At 33.0% G+C, this 19,328-nt stretch overlaps 1 protein-coding gene across 1 annotated transcript in view; it reads right to left on the bottom strand.

Annotated features, from left to right (window-relative positions):
• The window catches only part of UBR1 (ubiquitin protein ligase E3 component n-recognin 1), a 204,117-nt gene that overhangs the window by 69,896 nt on the left and 114,893 nt on the right, over positions 1–19,328 (bottom strand). The window contains exons 16-27 of the mRNA XM_037018909.2: positions 18,887–18,948; positions 18,488–18,598; positions 16,861–16,926; positions 16,497–16,598; positions 14,931–14,994; positions 12,768–12,892; positions 10,934–10,986; positions 9,745–9,847; positions 8,884–8,932; positions 8,334–8,488; positions 3,165–3,264; positions 2,120–2,229 (exon numbers count right to left, since the gene is read on the bottom strand). Of these exons, the coding sequence (XP_036874804.2) occupies positions 2,120–2,229; positions 3,165–3,264; positions 8,334–8,488; positions 8,884–8,932; positions 9,745–9,847; positions 10,934–10,986; positions 12,768–12,892; positions 14,931–14,994; positions 16,497–16,598; positions 16,861–16,926; positions 18,488–18,598; positions 18,887–18,948 (1,100 nt within the window). The remainder of the gene's footprint in view (positions 1–2,119; positions 2,230–3,164; positions 3,265–8,333; positions 8,489–8,883; positions 8,933–9,744; positions 9,848–10,933; positions 10,987–12,767; positions 12,893–14,930; positions 14,995–16,496; positions 16,599–16,860; positions 16,927–18,487; positions 18,599–18,886; positions 18,949–19,328) is intronic.

Raw genomic sequence — 19,328 nt, forward strand, 5'->3', positions numbered from 1 at the left:
TATATATATATATATATATATAAAAGGAACTAACTGCAACAAACATCTCCCTTAATCAATTAGCAGTAGAGGTAAGGAGGAGGTTGTGGGTGGCAAAATCAGCTAATTTAGTTTGCAGACATAAGTGTTATCTCTGCTTTTGCCAGGGAGAAAAATTATTTTTAATTTAAAATAATGTTTTTAGTGCAAACACATATAAACACAAAGCTACAAAATGGAAAGTAAAACTCTCTTTTCTAGATGGTAGTCCCTTTCTCCAAAATCAACTAAGATTATTAGTATTCCTAAAAAGATCAGAATATATATTTATGTGTACATGTATTCTCATAAAAAGTAACCCTACTATAAACAGTGCTTCCTACCTTCTTTTTTTCACTTATTTATCTTTGGAGATGTTTCTATAACTTATACAAATCTATCTTTCTTTTTAACAAATATCAATATTTCAGCAATAGGATCAAACATCCATAAAACTTACTTACATTTTGAAGGAGCCTCAGTCTCATGTGGAAAACCTCCCATAAGGAACTTACAGCACAACTTTATATTAAGCATTTGGGTAAAATATGTAATGTTTGTTATAGTAGATACTTGTGTATTTGTGTATTTTTTGATAATGAACTTTGGTATTCGAATAGAAAATCAATTTTTAGTAATAGATCTCCAATTTATAATATAATGAGTGTATTAAATGACATTAAATAATGGATTAAATGACAATTCAATTTACTTTCTTAATAAAGGTATAATAGTTTTCTACTTCTTTTGTTTCTTTTTTTTGTTTTATCCTTTAAAATGTACTGGCAAATTAAACACAAATATTAAGTATTTATGAAATCTACTTCATGAGAAATCTTAATAATAGCATCATTTTCTCATAGTTACATATCCAACTACTACATCAAGCTTGCTTAAGGAGTGTCTCTAAGTAATATAAAAGGCTGACTTCTTGAAATACAAATCAGAACAAAGATTTCCTATTGATATAAATATAATAACCACTCTATATTATTATTAAAACAGTATCTAGCAAATAACATTAGAATATTTTAATAACTACACTAAGCTCCATAACCTTGGCTTCATTTTTCCATGGGGAGGGTTTTCTAGTAAATATTCCTGGCATTGCTCCCTACCTCTTATTCCTCTCCAAAGGCACTGCCATGCACTAAATAGTTCAAGCTCCAAATTCAGGACTGACTCCTTGATTTCCCTCCACTTCCATTCAATCTATTGGCCAGCTATACAGATTCTACCATCAAATTATATGTGAACCAGTCCAGCTTCTCACATTCTGCATCCCAACCTACATCATACTCATTTCTCACCAGGATTACTACAGTAGTCCTCTAATAGTTTCCCTGCTTTTACTCTTGTCCCCTATAACCTACTTACCCCACAGCAGCCAGAGTGATCTTGTAAAAATACAAACCACATTGTATCACTTAAAATCCTTCAATGCTTTCCTACTGTCTTCAAAACGAATCCCCACTTTACACTGAACTGTGAGGTCCTGTATGGTCTGGCCCCTGGTGGCCCCTCTGTCCTTGTTGCCTCAGTCAGCTTTCTTTCTCTCCCTCCTGCTTCATCTTCAGTCTCACTGGCCTTCTTTCTGTACACCTTAGAGCTTTTGCATTGCTGTTCCTTCTTTCTGGAGTACTATTCCAGATTTTTCTAAGACAGGTCCCATGCTATTCAGTTACAATGTTACCTCCTAAGAGAGGCCTTTTCTGGTTACCCATCTTAAGTTGTGCCTTGCTCATCCACTGAATGTCTTGATATTTTCCTGTTTATTGTGTTGTCTCTACTAAAGTGTATGTTGCATAATAGCAAGCACCTTTTCTGTGTTTTTCATAGTCTACAAATGAGCATGGCTCACAGTAGGTATTCAATATCTGTTTGCTGAATAGTAAAACAAATGAATAAATCTTTATTTTTTTTTAAAAACCCTCCATTAAAACATACAGAAAATAGAATAGCATGAAAAAATACGAGTGACCATTAAAAACAGTAGTAAATAACTTTAAAATTGGAGAATATAGTGGTTTAATTGTAGAGGCAAACAGAGGATTCTTAAATATTTAAACCAAGATGTGATCAGTTTATTTTTCTGGTTTACCTGAAGTATCCATGTTATCATATCCTTCTGGCCTTCTAACTGGGGAATTCCTTTGAGTTTTTCCAATAGCATTTGTATATTCTGAGCATTCATGGCTGAACTTCCCAATCCTTTTTAAAACACAAAAATTGCATATTGTAAATAAATATATGTTCATTATGTATAAATTATAATTTATAATTAATGCCATTCACATTGATAACCAAAGTTTGCAATCAATTCCTTAGGCACATTACTTTTTCAATGGAAGAATATGCAATTACATGAAGTACTAAGTATGCAATTAAACAACCTGAAAAACTTATATTACTTTAGGTCTCTCTTACACACTTGCCACTGGGGCTAAGTGAAAGTTACCCTTAATGATCTGTCTCTCACCTTTCCTCCACTTGGCTTACTCTGTAGTAAAAGTGCTTAATATGAACCAAAGCTTCCCAAAATATGGAAATGGAAAATCTTATAACCATAAACTGCTTAGGCTTATGATGTCTTCAAGGATCTAAAAATACAGTATGGAAATAGAAAATAGATGCTTTTTTCATATTGGTTTCAATGTCCCTGGAACGTGTTCTGAAAAAACTCTTAATCAGGTAGTATTTAATAAAGATCTAATCTAAACCTATTCTATTCTTCCAAGTTGAAAACAGTATAAAATGAGAATGTTATCATTTACTCAATTTCCACAATCATTTTATATTCAGGACCATTGATATCTTCTGTAGATGTGTAGTGTGAATGTCATAGTTGATGCAGTAGCAAGTATTTGGTAATAAGACAAGGAATGAAACTAAACCACCAATGTATGCATCCCCATGAAAAAGGGAGTGGAGGAATCATGTAATAAAGAGATTGTAATAGGGGATTAAAAAATATATCTGTATTGTTGAAAATATTAGTTAAAAACTAAAGATGTTTGAAAAAGATTTAAACAATTTCAGATTTTCTAAGTATTAAGGATGGACAAATCAAAACTCTCTATGATCTAAACTTTTCATTACAAACTGGCAATTGGCTGAAACTGTGTTGAAAATGATACTAAACATACGTGAAGCCTTATGGTAAAAGTCAAATGTCACTTCTTCTTCAGGAATTTTTTGAAGCTGTTGCTGTTCTTCCAGTAAGCCCAAAGCCAGAATATGAAATGCCTGGAGGAAAACAGATCTTTAAAACTGTGCTTCTTCAGGCAGATATATATATATATATATATATATATATATAATTAAAGTATCATTGATATACAATCTTATGAAGGTTTCACATGGGCATTGTGGTTTCAACATTCACCTGTTTTATGAAGTCCTTATCCCTCACCCCACTGCAGTCACTATCAGTGCAGTAAGATGCTATAGAGTCATTACTTGTCTTTTCTGTGCTGCACTGCCTTCCCTGTGAACTACCTATATTATGATTGTGAATTATAGTGCCCATTGATCCCCTTCTCCCTCCCTCACTGATCACCCTCCCAATCCCTTCCCTTTGGTAACCACTAGTCCCTTCTTGGAGTCTGTGAGTCTGCTGCTGTTCTGTTTCTTCAGTTTTGCTTTGTTTTTATGCTCCACAAATGAGTGAAGTCATTTGGTACTTCTCTTTCTCCACCTGGCTTATTTCACTGAGCATAAAATCCTCTAGCTCCATCCATATTGTTGCAAATGGGAGGATTCATTTTCTTTTTATGGCTGAATAACATTTCATTGTGTATATGTACCACTTCTTTTGTATCTATTCATCAACTGATGGACACTTAGGTTGCTTCCATATCTTGGCTGCTGTGATAAATATAGAGGTGCATATCTTTTTGAATCGGGGGTTTTGTTTTCTTCAGGTAAATTCCTAGGAGTGGAATTCCTGGGTCAAATGGTCTTTCTATTTTTACTTTTTGAGGAACCTCCATACTGCTTTCCACAATGGTTGAACTAGTTTACATTCCCACCAGCAGTGTAAGAGGGTTCCCCTTTCTCTGCATCCTTGCCAGCATTTGTTGTTCCTAGTCTTTTCGATGTTGGCCACCCTAACTGGTGTGAGATGATACCTCACTGTGGTTTTAATTTGCATTTTCCCGATGATTAGGGATGTGAAGCATCTTTTCATGCACCTGTTGGCCATCTGAATTACTTCTTTGGTGAAGTGTCTGTTCAGATACTCCACCCATTTGTTAATCGTGTTATGTGTTTTTTGAGTGTTGAGGTGTTTGAGTTTTTTATACATTTTGGATATTAACCCCTTATCAGATAAGTCATTTACAAATATATTCTCCCATACTATATGATGCCTTTTGAACTGCTGTTGGTGTCGTTTGCTGAACAGAAACTTTTTAGTTTGATGTAATCCCATTTGTTCATGTTTGATTTTGTTTCCCTTGCCTGAGATGTTTTCAGGAAAAAGTTGTTCATGTTTATATTCAAGAGATTTTTGCCTATGTTTCCCTCTAGGAGCTTTATGGTTTCATGCCTTACATTCAAGTCTTTAATCCATTTCGAGTTTACTTTGGTGTATGGGGTTAAACAGTAATCCAGTTTCATTCTCTTAAACATATAGCAATCTAATTTTGCTAACACCAGTTGTTGAAGAAGCTATCTTTTCCCCAGTGTATATTCATGGCTCCTTTATCATATATTTATTGACCATATACGCATAGGTGTATATCTGGGCTCTCTATGCTGTTCCACTGATCTATAGGTTTGTTCTTGCACCAGTACCAAATAGTCTCGATTACCATGGCTTTGTAGTAAAGCTTGAAGTCAGGGAGCATAATCCCCCCAGCTTTATTCTTCCTTCTCAGGATTGCTTTGGCTATTTGGTGTCTTTTGTGATTTCATATGAAGTTTAGAACAATTTGTTCCAGTTTGTTGAGGAATGCTGTTGGTATTTTAATAGGGATTGCATTGAATCTGTAGATTGCTTTATTAGGCAGGATGGCCATTTTGATGATATTAATTCTTCCTATCCATGAGCATAGAATGTACTTCCATTTATTGGTGTCTTCTTTAGTGTCTCTCATGAGTGTCTTGTAGTTTTCAGAGTGTAGGTCTTTCATCTCCTTGTCTAGGTTTATTCCTAGGTATTTTATTCTTTTTGATTCAATTATAAATGGAGTTGTTTTCCTGATTTCTCTTTCCGCTAATTCATTGTTAGTATATAGGAATGCAACAGATTTCAGTGTATGAGTTTTGTATCCTGCAAGTTTGCTGAATTCAGTTATTAGTTCTAATAGTTTTTTGGTGCAATCTTTAGGGTTTTCTATGTATAATATCATGTCATCTGCCAATAGTGACAGTTTAACTTCTTCCTTACCAATTTGGATGCCTTTTATTTCTTTGTATTGTCTGATTGCTGTGGCTAGGACCTCAGTGTTATGTTGAATAAAAGTGGTGAAGTGGGCATCCTTGTCTTATTCCCAACCTTAGAGGAAAAGCTTTCAGCTTTTTGCTGTTAAGTATGATATTGGATGTGGGTTTGTTGCATATGGCCTTTATTATATTGAGGTACTTACCCTCTGTCTTGCCAATGGGTTTCAGCCATGAACAAGTTCACTATTGACTTAATGAGATTGAAAAAATAACAGTGGAATGTTCTTGGGGTGAAAAGGTTTATACCCAACTTTATTCCCATGGTGGCAGGTCAATAACTAGACTCCAATCCACTCAGAGCAGGTCTGCATGCAGCAAGGCAGTCCCTGCCTCTGGGCCTCTCTGCCCTTGCAGCCATCTCAGTCTCTGTTCTCAGTGCTGCCACCACTCCAGTCTCTGCTCTCCTATAGCTTTACAGCTGTGCAGCCCAGAGCACTGGGCAGAGCTCTTTATATAGGATCAATAACAATGTTTTGCGCACACGTGTGTATTAAGCAAGCCAACCAGGCCCAGGTGAGAATCCTGGCATAGGAACCTTCACTTTCTCCACACCCTCTATACTCATTTTGTTGAGTTTTTATCATGAATGCGTGTTGAGTTTTGTCAAATGCTTTTTCAGCATCTATTGAGACAATCATGTGACTTTTGTCTTGTTGTTGCTATGACGTATGATGTTGATTGATTTTCGAATATTGTACTATCTTTGCATCCCTAAAATAAATCCCACTTGATCATGATGGATGATTTTTTGATGTATTTCGAATTTGTTTTTTTGTTGAGGATTTTTGCATCTATGTTTATCGGAGATGTTTGTCCATAATTTTCTTTTTCTGTGGTGTCTTTGCCTGGTTTTGGTATTAGAGTGGTGCTGGCCTCATACAATGAGTTTGGAAGTATTTCCTCCTCTTCTACTTTTTGGAAAACTTTAAGGATGATAGGTATTAGCTGTTCTTTAAATGTTTGATAAAATTCAGCAGTGAAGCCATTTGGCCAGGAGTTTTGTTCTTAGGTAGTTTTTTGATTCCCAATTCTATTTCATTGCTGGTAATTGGTCTGTTCAGATCTTCTGTTTCTTCCTAGGTCAGCCTTGCAAGGTTGTATTTTCCTAGAAAGTTGTCCATTTTTCTAGGTTGTAAAATTTATTGGCATATAATTTTTCATAGTATTCTCTAATAATTCTTTGTATTTCCATGGTGTCCATTGTGATTTTTCCTTTTTCATTTCTGATTCTGTTTATGTGTGTACACTCTCTTTTTTTTCTTGATAAGGCTGGCTAGGGGTTTATCTATTTTGTTTAATTTTCTCAAAGAACAAGTCCTGGTTTCACTGATTCTTTCTATTGCTTTTTTCTTCTCAATTTTATTTATTTCTGCTCTGATCTTTATTATGTCTTTCCTTCTCCTGACTTTGGGCCTCATTTGTTCTTCTTTCTCTAATTTCATTAATTGTGAGTTTAAACTGTTCATTTGGGATTGTTCTTCTTTCTTAAGTAAGCCTGAACTGCTACATACTTTCCTCTTAGAACCAGGCAGATCTATTTTTAACAGAGATATAAAAACAAGCAATCTGATTGGTAAAAAATAGGCATAGGTTATGAACAAGCAATTCAGAGAAAATTATAAATACACATATAAAAAATGTTCAACCTCATTTAAATTAAAGAAGTATGAACTGAAATAAGATCAGCCTATTTTCACTTACTAGAGGGCAAAAATTTTAGAGTTTAGGAAAATACAGAGCTGGCAGATATGATGGAAAGCAGGCACTTTTCACCACACTGGTGATGGGAAAGTAAATTGGGGTAACATTTTTGGAGGCCAATTTGAGAGTACATATCAAAAAGGTAAAGGTACAGACCTAGTACTAGGAATTAGTACAATAGGTGGATTCAAGTACGCAAAGATATATATGTACAAGGATATTCATTTTAGTGTTCTTTATCATACAAGACCTGAACACAACCTAAATGTCTATTAATAGGAGACTGGTTAAAGATATTAAAAATATCCATGCAATGAATATGCAGTTATAAAGAATGAGGTAGGTCTATATGTACTAACGTAGAATGATTTCCAGAAGATATAAACCTTTAACAGTGCTTATTTCCTAGGAAGAGCACTGGGAGACAGCAAGAGATATAACAGCATTTGATTTCAAAAGTTTTGTTTGAAATTTTTCACTTCATGTATTTGCCACTGAGGAATAACAAAACAACTGAGCAACAAAAACTGAGATACACGTATAGTATGATAGCATTTAGAGCCTTCAGACCAATAGCCAAAAGAAAATTTAGGCAGGTGCTAAATAAATATCCAGTTAGTTATCAAAGGTGACATTATTATGTGATTTATCTCTAACAATATCAAGAATAAATAGCTGCTTCTACTTAACAAGCTAATTCTCGTAACAAGTCTATGAATAATTGCGCTTATATCAATTTTAGGAACAGAGAAATTGTTCTTTGCTCCTAAATAGGAAGTGGGGTAACCCAAGATTCAAGCCTAGACCTGTTGGTCTTCAAATCTGTATTATACTGCCTCCTCATAATACAAGTGAAATAAGAAATACAGAAAATTATGATGTAGTAATAACATGCCAATTTATTATTAGCAGGTGTGGGCCATTTTATTTATTAAAAATATAGTGGTTCCCAAAAGTAAGAATAGTAAAGGCATCAGAATGTGTCATTAAGGAAATCTATGCCACAACCAAGCAATTTTTAATGACCCTAGCTCTCAGGTGCTCAGTTCTCAGTTGTGGTTCTGATGGAAGTTAGAAAAATTAGACTACGTATCTTCTCCAGACCTCCAAGAACTCTGAAATAGATAAAATATTTGAGGTAGAGAAAATATTTCAGGTATACATACCATCTGGAGCATCCCTTCAGTCCACAAGTTAGAATTTGTGTCTACTGCCCGTTGAAATATAGTCCTGAGAATGTACATCATGATATCACAATTGAGAAGGTTAATAACTTTGCTGAAAGCAGGGCAGAATTCAGGAGGTGGTGGTGGTGGTAATGCTGTAGGGGATAGGAGATGGATAACAGAAGATAAACAGGTACATTTTTACTTGGGTTATCCTATATAATAGGCTGCAAATGTCAAAATCTCATATTACATACAAAGCAACATGTGATTTTTGTTACATTTAAAGCAATGAAAACATCAATGTCAAGGGAAATATAAGTCACTGTCGGTCACCCAAAATAAAATCCACTTGCTATGAATTTAAAATTCTATCACTACTGATCTAGGTCATACCCTACTAAGTGAACAAGAAACAAAGGGTTTTTTGCACCTCCATGAGTTGCCCATTCTCAAAAAACAACAACAAAACACAAAATACTTAATGCTTTGCTGATATAAAACCACAGAACACAGTCAAAATGAGTCAATTCAGAATCTCACTTTTTACCTTCATCTTTGTTTTCTTGTTTTCTCCTTTTCTTCTGCATATGTTCGGCCTATATTAAAAAAAAAGTCGATCTTTAAATATACTGCTTGGCAAGCACGAAACAAATTGAATACTTTGAGGAGGTAACCTACCAAAATACTTTATATACTGGAGTATGTGTTAAAAATGCTACCTCATCCAAGAAACAAAATAGCTGTCCTAGGGAAGACCACTACAAACAGATGGGTAATATCCCTTGTCAAGAATTTAGTTGCCCTACTTCCAGCCAGCAATATTTACCTAGTGCCTATTATATCAGCGCACATGTAATCACTCGTAATCATTTGTTTAATAAGGACAAAGTCACACATCACCTTAACTAAGTGATCAAACTTAACATCAGCTTGAATACAACAAATAGATTGTATGTACCCATTGATATCATGCAATCTATCATCTAGGCAGTATTCTTGTCGCAAAATGTTTAACTTGAATCTAATCATGAGAATATAATCAAACATATCCAGAATGTAGGGTATTCTAAGACAACTAGCTTGTACTCTGCATAAATGTCCATGTTATGAAAGACAAAAAGCCAAAATTATCCTAAATTAAAGGAGACAACAGAAACATGACACCAAATGAAGTGAATGATCACTGAATTATCCCTCCCCTAAGACAGTTATAAAGGATATTTTTGGTATAATTAGGAAATTTTGAATATTGCCTATATACTAGATAACATTATTGATCCTTGGGTGAGATGATGGCCTTATTAATGAGAACACCAGTATGAAAGTATAGAAAAACCAGGAATTTCTCTGTGGAGTTAGAAAGCTTAAAACATTCAGATTTGTTTACTGAAAAGAATCCTTTTCCTACCTTGCTATGTTGTGTTTTAGAGTAATGATAAAAGTATATATTGAAGTCTTTCAGTGATTCATCTTTCAATTCATAAACTCCATGACCTGATACACCTGGTTTCCTAAACAGAAAATGCAGAGATGAATTGCACTGTTCTTGAGGTACAGAATACAGATAAAATAAGAACCTAAAAATTAATCTAAAAGTCAAAATCTAAAGGAAGAAAACATAATCGTATCTCTCAGCTTGCTTAAACTGAAATGACAAATTTCACTCCAATAATAAAATTAATACCTACATTGTAAGCTCAAAGTCCTGATAACAGTTAGGCTATGTTTTTTAATTATGAAATTCAAATAAACTTGAGGAAGTTTCTTACATTATATAGACCTGATCTCATGCCCTACTTAAATCCCTACAGCTTCCTTTTTAGCCTCTGAAGCCTAAAGGTTGCCTGTTCAACTAAAGCACACAGCATTGTCTAAGATCAGATCTACAATGGTGGTGAGATATTATCTCCTTAGCAAACTGTATATGAAAATATATCGAGTCCTCTATCTAACACAATTAGGAAAAGCTCAAGGCAAAAAGGAGCATACCATACTTGTTGTTCACATAAAACTGTTTTTATTTTCTATTGAATTCTTAAGTGCATATTTCAGTGAACATTAATAGAGCATAAGAAAGTTATATTCTACTTAAAAATTTTTGAAACTATTAATTTATCTATAAATACAATATTATAACAAGTAGAAATTCACTACAGTATCAATTTTTTAAATTTCAAGAATTAATCCACTTAAAAACCTATTTCCATTTTATATATCTCAAAAATCAAAGGACAATAAAATATTTTACTCTTACCAGAGAAAAGTCTAAAATTATAATATAAAATTGAAGTTCAGGGAAAAAATGAAATCATGGTTTAAAATCAATGGGAAACAGACTATCAGAAAGGCTTCTTTGTTTTTGTCCTATCTAAGTCATCTAATACCACAAATGGACATTTCTCATTCACCTGCCAAAAATACTCATTTTGTAACAAACATGTAAAATACCTACTGTATGCCCTTATTCTCACCCTTTCTAATCTTTATTCTTGTCCTTAGGACGTGACACAAGAACTTCAGAGCTTCTAAAAAGTGTAAAAAGTAGGAAAACAAAGATTGGTCTACTACTCAGAATAAACAGAAATATTAGTACTTACTTAAATGTGGCCACTTTGTTAATGACATTCTCTAAACCAGTTTCATTATTTTCCTGTTAAAACAATGTATTTGTCATTTTTACCTTCATGTAATGACTTTTTCTTCTCTTACTATGAAACGACATACATTTAAACAGCATTGCTGAATTATTTTGTAAATAATAAAACAAGATCAACTTCTGATATAAAAAATTAGGTCTAAAACCAATTAGCTTTAAGAGACCAATTTCTTAACAGAGATAAGATGAGTGTATAACTGCTTAAAGAAGAGATTTAATCTAAATTTGCCCTCATATATGTGTACATATATACACATACACGAACACACACGCACACTCACCCAGTAAGTTCAAAGAAAAGGAGCTTTTCTTTATGTAGTATGTGTATTACCCACATCACTTAAGTGTATGCCTATGCTGTGTTAATTCCTAAAACCAAGGTTAACAAAATAAATGGGATCTATTGCAAAACACATATGTGACTATCCAAATGTATTCTGGCTTCCTCAATTTTCTGACTGGCTTGAACTTTTCCTTGAACAAGGAATATTATTACTTTATGTAGTCATTTAAAATCAGGATAAGGGCCTCATCAATATACTAAAATAAGCTAAAAGATACTTATTGTCTTGTAAAATTTAAGAAAGTTAGCCTCCTTTAAAAAAATGTGCTTGGGGTTAGCAATAAAAAGTTAGGGCATTCCCTGACTTTCTTTTCAAAGCATCGTATGGCTATCACTGGGGGTATATAAAATTATTTTAGGTGGCACACTGTTACATATTTTTTCAGATTTTGAATAGTTATTCACTTATTTTAATATGTACTAAGAAAAAAATTTAGAATGCAAATCCTACTATTTAATGATATTATTGCTTAGAAAGATAAGGACAAATGTGACTTAAAATATATTAATAATTATAAAATTAGCAGATGGATATGCAAAAATTAAGAAGGTGAAATGCCAAATAGTTACAGTTTGAGAATCAGTTAATAGTGAAACTAGAAAAAGATACAAATAATCTGGGGGGAAATTACCAATAGGAAAAGCTCATCTCTATGCTACTTCCCTGGAAAGCCTTGATGGTACAAATAAGCCTAACTCTCTTTTAAGAATCATTGTTCTAACTCATAATTAAATCTCAGGGGGAAAAATATGAGACCCAGAATCTTTAGTACTATTACTCCATTACCATTATGTACAAAAGCAGAAATATCACCTGTGGTGGCCACGAGTATTGTACTCTGTAGACCTCCAATTAGAGGGAATAGAAATGCTAATGCAGGTTCATTCTGAGAGATGTGGGAAGGCATCACTCCTTGACCAGACTAGCCAGCAGCCTAGGATGCTTCTATCTAACTGACCTTCCCTCTTTCTTTCACCTGGAGTCAGACTTTGCATCACAGTCTGATGGCTCCCTCAGCTTTTGCAGCATTGCCTTCTCTCATAGGCATTGTTCCTAATAAAATCTTAAATGTTTTATCTTTACATTTGCTTCTCAGAAGATCCAGACTAACACATCACCCAAACAGTCTCAGTATTTCAGGGAGCCCCCTCTTCCTCTAGAGAAGCCTTACTTTAAAGTACATAAAAAGTCAAAGTCATGGAGTTTCTTGCTCTACAATGTTTTCTAAATAGAATGCTTTTCTAAAATGGTTCTCAATGCCTCAAGGCCAGAATTAAAATTTATACCACTAAAGAGTGAATGGCAATAGTTTTATATCTGCAAAATTCACTGAAAAAATTTTCCTAAAACTTTAGAATAGTTTCCAATTGAAGAAAAAAAAAAACTATCCTATCTTGAGTTGAATAGAGTGAAAACCAAAATTGGACTTACATTCTCAGGTAAATTTTTGGCAATGGCACTGTGTGGCATAGGTTCAATACAAAGCAAGTGAATGATTTCTCTCATTGTGACCTCTTCTTTGGTCACATTTCCCACACCAGGTACATAACGCTCTCCTAATACAAACAATGCAAAAAAAAAGTAAAACAATTAATTGCTTTCTTTTTAAATGTCTTCCCATTAGGAGCACTTATACACAGAACATTGCATTAAATTAAGTCTATGAGAGAGGGACCAAAAATTATTTGGACAGTCCCTGAATCTGAACAAGTCTTATCTGCCGAAAAACAAAGGAAGAAAAACAAAAAGATCTGAAGAACATAGGTCTTACACATGCATGCATGCATGCACGCACGCACGCGCACACACACACACACACACACACACACAACACACATTATTGACAAGGCCCCTCAATTAAATTAGCATGTGTCTCTAATCCAGAAAATAAGGCAGATAGCATTGAATGAGCAGTGGCAATCATTGACCAGTAGCTTTTCTTTCAAGATTTTCCTCAATTTTGTCTCTACTTATTATTTAAGAAAGAACAAAGTAAAAACTGAAAAACAAAATGCTTTTAAAAAATGTCTGTATGGGCTAAATGACAAAACAGAAATATGTATCAGGAATGATTGCTGTTGCCCACATACCATGTTTTCATTTTTCATCTCAATAAACTGCCAAATGAAGAGAGAACATAGCTAAATTGATTATGAGGATTTCATTGGTGTCAACTGCATCTAATTCCCATTACCTCAAGAAGACCTTCTGTCACCACTGATCTTCAATACTATAACACATGTACAAAGTCCTATCTTATTACAAAGACAGGGATTCTTTGCCTAAGAGATGTGACAAATTCTACAAATTATCCAAACTATGCCTTTTTTGTTAAATGAGTTCATTTCCAAGAGACCCATTTCTCTTTACATTTGTAAAACAAATTGTGTTTTGCCAAAAACAGTATTCCCTAGAAGTTCAGTGCTAGAAGGAACCATAGAGATCATGTAGCTTGCCTTCACATTTTAAAAATCAGGAATTTGAGGCCCAAAGAAAGTAAATGGCATGGTCTTAGTAGCTGATAGCAAGACCAAGACTAGATCTTCTGATTTCTAATTTGAATCTTTTTCTACTTCATAATGTTTTCTCTTATAAAACCAGAAATTTTCTATATGTAATTTTTTTTTAATGTTGACTCTTGAAAGTAATAGACTTACTTTCAGGAATACAGCAAGTATTAACTAAAAATCATGGTTAATATGATTAAGGAAAAACCTAATAAATTTGGGTAAACACAATAACAGCAAAACAATAGTAGCAATAAAATGGTAAAAATATAGAACAGCAAATATAAAGTACAGTATTAGAAAGTCTTCATACAGTATTTCAAGAACAAACAAAAGTCTTTAGTTTTTTCATCTTGAGTTATATCATCAACTTAAAAGTCTTTAATACATTTTTAATTTAACTATTTTTTCTTTAGTGTCCAATGGTATATTCTGAACAGGAGGAGTTATATCTCAATTAGCAACGAAAGCTTACCACACTTCCTGCTAAGACAAGCAGCTAGTTCAGCAACCACCTCTCTGACAAACAAGTAAAAGGAACCCGTGTTTCCAGATTTAGCTAATCTAGAATCCTCACTAGGAACTATTAATACAAAGCAGTGACTGAAACAAGAGCCAGAATGAGAAGTCAAGAACTTTCACTTAGCTGGTAAAATCAACAGAAGACTATAATACAGAATATACAAAAATAAAAGTATGGCCAATATTTGCACAAGGTGATTTAATAGAGACACAATGAAAAGATGTTTTACTTAGGCCTTTGTTATACTGAAGCTTCATATTTATGTAAAATTTTTAGCACTCAATGAATAGGTACTTTTCATCTACATTTTTAACTAGGATAATTATATTTCAGACCTTTATAAACAAGTCTGAACAATTACAAATGAGGTACTGAAAAATAAAGATGTACTAGCTGTTCTTTCTTAAAAGTAGGTTTCTAAACATATCAATCATACTAGTAACATTAATCTCTAATATTTTATGCTGTATTTGGGAAAAGAGTAAAATGATAAGTAACAATTCTTATTAATGTTTTCTCTAAAAAACAACCCAGGTTCTGCTTCAAAACATATTTTAATCTTACCCACAATATAGATGAGGACTTGAAGCATTTCTTCTATTAATGTATTGTATTGTTTAATCAAATCCTATAAAATCAATTCAAAAAGAACAAATTAGTTACGTAAGAACTAACTGCTTCCATAAAATATACAGTTCTGTATCAGACTCATGGTCCATCTAGTCCAGTATTTTCTACCAGACCAGAGCAACAGAATTATGAGGTGAATAATTCTCTTTTTTGATATCAAATTTAACAAGATTCATAATACCCAGCATATAATAAGAACTCAGTAACAATTACTAAATATTATTGTTTTCATTATCATTATTCCCCATGTAACCTTAGGTCAAGAAATTAATTCTAAACTTTAACTTTTCCTCTATTACTGGTTTCCTTCTTACCTGGGTTGGTGAGACTGTGGCTTCAAATAGACACCAAACAGTTATGGTGACAGTACCATTTCCTAATACACCTCTTATTTAAGCACTGCAGTAAACTAGGTATTCATTTTCACTGAATATAAAATGATTAAAAATTAGCTTTGAATTTCATATCTCATTCTTTGATCCTTTGCATGTGACTTCTAATTTGAAAGAATAAAATGATGTGATTCATAAATTCAAAACAGTCAAGAGCTACTCTATGTATAAGCTGGTATCAAATATTAAAACACTGAAGATGTGACAAAACTCCATGAGACAAATTATAAACTGTGAAAAATGTAACAAATACAGGAAATGAAGAATTAATATCCTTACTAAATAAGGAACTTTTATAAGAACAAAAAGAGTGAAGGACAGGAACAGATAATTCACTATTAAATAGGAAAAAAAGGCCAATAATCATGAAAACATGTCAAATTAACTGATAAAGAACTATAAGTATACAAATGACATACCCTCTTTCACCTATCAGATCAACAAATATAAAAGTACCAGTGCCATTACAGATGTACACACTGCTACAGAGAGCTTAAATTGGAGTAGCTTTTCTGAGAGCAATTTGACAATATATATTAATAGTCTTAAGGAAAAGCACACTATTTTCAACAGCAAATCCATTTCTAAGAATTTATCTTAATAAAATAGTGAGGCAAGTGTTTAAACCTTAAGGTACAGAAAAATAGTTTATAAAATCAAAAACTAAAAAAAAACCCTCTTCAGCAATAGGGGACTAATGTACGATGTGCTCATATAGCCCAATACTATACAGCCTTTAAAAATTATGATGTAAAAAAACGATGATGTAGTTGTGCATTTATTTAGTGACAAGAAAAACCTATCACAGTATTTTTCTAAGCTCAGGAAGCAAATTACAAAATAGCACAAACAAGACAGCAAAACTTTATGATATTTCTAGAAGGCAGTGTTTTATATGATTTTTCGTCTCCTTTTTGTTAATCTATGTATTTAAATTTTTGCAGAGTAAAAAGAGTATATGCACATATATGCAGATATATATATATGCGTGTTATGTACATATATGATTTTTGGAGTTATAAAGAAATAAAAATCTTAAATATGATCAAAATTTTTAACTTCAATATTTTCTTTGGAATTAATTCACATAACAGTCTCTGTTACTTACCTGGTCTTTTGTGGAAATGGTCTTGTTAAAAGCATCAGCAAGTTCATACCTCTGAAGTATAAGTAACAAAAACTTGTTGGGATCCATTAAAGATGCTCCAACCTGTAAAAGAAATCCAGCAACACAGTTCTCATGTATTAAGTGGATAAATATTTTGTCACTAATAGGACTGTCAGAAAAATTATAAAGTCTGCAGAAGATAATGTAGTAATCCCTTCCATTTCTATGATACTGTATTCAATTTTGACAATAGTAAAAATGTACACAAGGTTAAAAATAATTATAATCCACCTTCTCTTTTTTTTACAAGGAACCTATGAAGGAAGGTAAAGACATAAATATCAAAAGTAATTTAAATGGGTACCTGAAGCATGATGATATCTTTATCATACATTTCTTCTCTGCACTTAACATCCTGGTAATAAAACACCTATAAAATAAAAGGTAGAACAGAAGCTAAAAAAATTACTTTATTTCAAACAGAAGTCTCAACAAAAACTATTCTTAAAATTTTCTCTAAACTAGAAACCCTAAGAACTCCTTAGTGGTAAAAAAGTTGCAATCACTAATTACCAGGGAAATGCAAATCAAAACCACAATGTGCTACCATATCTCCTTATACCTATAATAGTCTCAGACTGGCTATTATCAAAAAGGCACAGACATGAAGAAAAGAAAACCGTTGTGCACTGTTGGTAGGAATTTAAATTAGTTAAGCCACTACAAGAAACAGTATAGAGGTTCCTTAGAAACTTAAAAATAGAACTATGATACAATCCAGCAGTTCTACTTCTAGGTGTTTACCCAAAGAAAACAAAAACACCAATTCAAAAAGATAAATGTACCCCTATGTTTATTGTAGCATAATTTACAATAGGCAAGATATGGAAGCAACCTAAATCAATTAATTGATGAATGGATAAATAAGATGTAATATATGTATATATATACAATGGAATATTGCTCAGCCATTTAAAAGAATGAAATCTTGCCATTTGTGACAAATGGATGGGCCTAGATGGTATTATGCTAAGTGAAATAAGTCCAACAGAGAAAAACAAATAAATACTTCACTTATATGTGGAATCTAAAAACAAAACGCATGAACAAACAAAACAAAACAGAAACAGACTCACAGATACAAGAAACAAATGGTTACCTATTTGTGGGCACACAAAACAGGTCAAGAGGATTAGGAGGTATAAACTTCTAATTATAAAATAAATAAGTCATGGGGTTGTAATGTATAGCATAGAGAATACAGTCAATAATATATTGTAAAAATTATATGGTGACAGACGATAGATAACTAGACTTTCATGGGCATCACTTCATAATGTATAAAAATATCAAAAAATCATTAATGTACACCTGAGACTAAAAGGGTATTGTATCTCAATTATACTTCAATAAAAAAACTTGTTATAAATATGTGAATCATTTTAAGATAATTTTGAGGATAAAGTGAAATACGGCATGAAAACACTTGAGTTAAAAATGCTCTTTATTAGTAATTATTTTCAACATGCATAACAAAAGAATTGTTTTTTCTTTAACTTAAAATACCCACTTCAATAAAAGTAAACCAATTTCTAACATCAATCATAACATCATTTTTCTCCCAAGTGGTATCTTTACAAGTCCTGTTTCCCAATCCCTTCTTATTTGATCTAGAACAGAAGGAAAAATTGCAAGGTGACCTTCCATTAAGACAGATGGTAGGAAGATTACAGGTCACCAAGTAAGGTAATCTTCAGAAACGCCTATGTTAAAGGGCAGGTTTCTGGTGGTCCTACTGGCTTTTACCTTATCTATCCACTAAACAGGATAAAAGGAGAAATATCTATACAGGACTTCTATTTCTGAATTATTATAAGAGAATGGAAATTAAATACTCAGCAAAACCTGGGATACAAGGTAAAATTATACAAATGAAAAAACAATCAGAAAATGAACACATTCATAAATGTGAATGACAGGCCTTGTCATACCTGGCTAATAAGAGAGAGCCCATTTCTTCGCCACATCTCAGCAACAACCTGGGCAACCAATACCAGACAACGCAAAGGATATTCCACTAGTACCTCTACTTGAAAGTCCTCCTAAAACAGAGTGAGGTCAATTTCATTATATCTTAGAGGGCTTGGATGTGTCTCAAAGTTATGGCACTATATATTCCTCAGTTCTCTCATCTGTAAAGTGGGAAAGGTTTGAACCAGATGACTCCAACTCCCAAGCTCAGATTTCAATATACTATATACAGACTTATATTACTAAATGGGAATTATTCAGGTGGGTTTCAAAATATTCTTCTTCTTCCCACTCATCAACTGAGGTTTGGGATACAAGCAGGATATAAGTAAATCAACACTTTAAATAAAGTTACTTACAAAAGGCACAAATTCATGCAATCTTGAAACAGCACCCAGCCTGCTTAAACGCACATGAAGACCTAAAGTTTTAAAAAAAAGGAGAAAAATAAAAAAGCAATAAACCCAGCTAATTTGTTTCTCAGTTAACTCTTCAAGTTTGGAAACTTGTGAGATTTAAATATACATTTATTGAGTTTAGAAATGACACCTTGGAATGCAAGGCTTGGATTTCTAATTTTGAAACACAACATCACTAACATATCCCACACTGTGCAAGGGGTGCTTATACATCATGTAATTTAATATGCTGCATCTCAAGATATAATAATTTTGCTCTTAACAGAGCATCAAAAGAAATGAAAACTAATCTATTTCTTCTTATAAGAATAGAAGTAACATATAATCACATCAATTATACCATACATACAAGTTAACTAAAAGTGAATCAAAGACCTAAAAA

The sequence above is a fragment of the Manis javanica genome, chromosome 8, assembly GCF_040802235.1.
Source record: "Manis javanica isolate MJ-LG chromosome 8, MJ_LKY, whole genome shotgun sequence".
NCBI classification, from domain to species: Eukaryota; Metazoa; Chordata; class Mammalia; order Pholidota; family Manidae; genus Manis; species Manis javanica.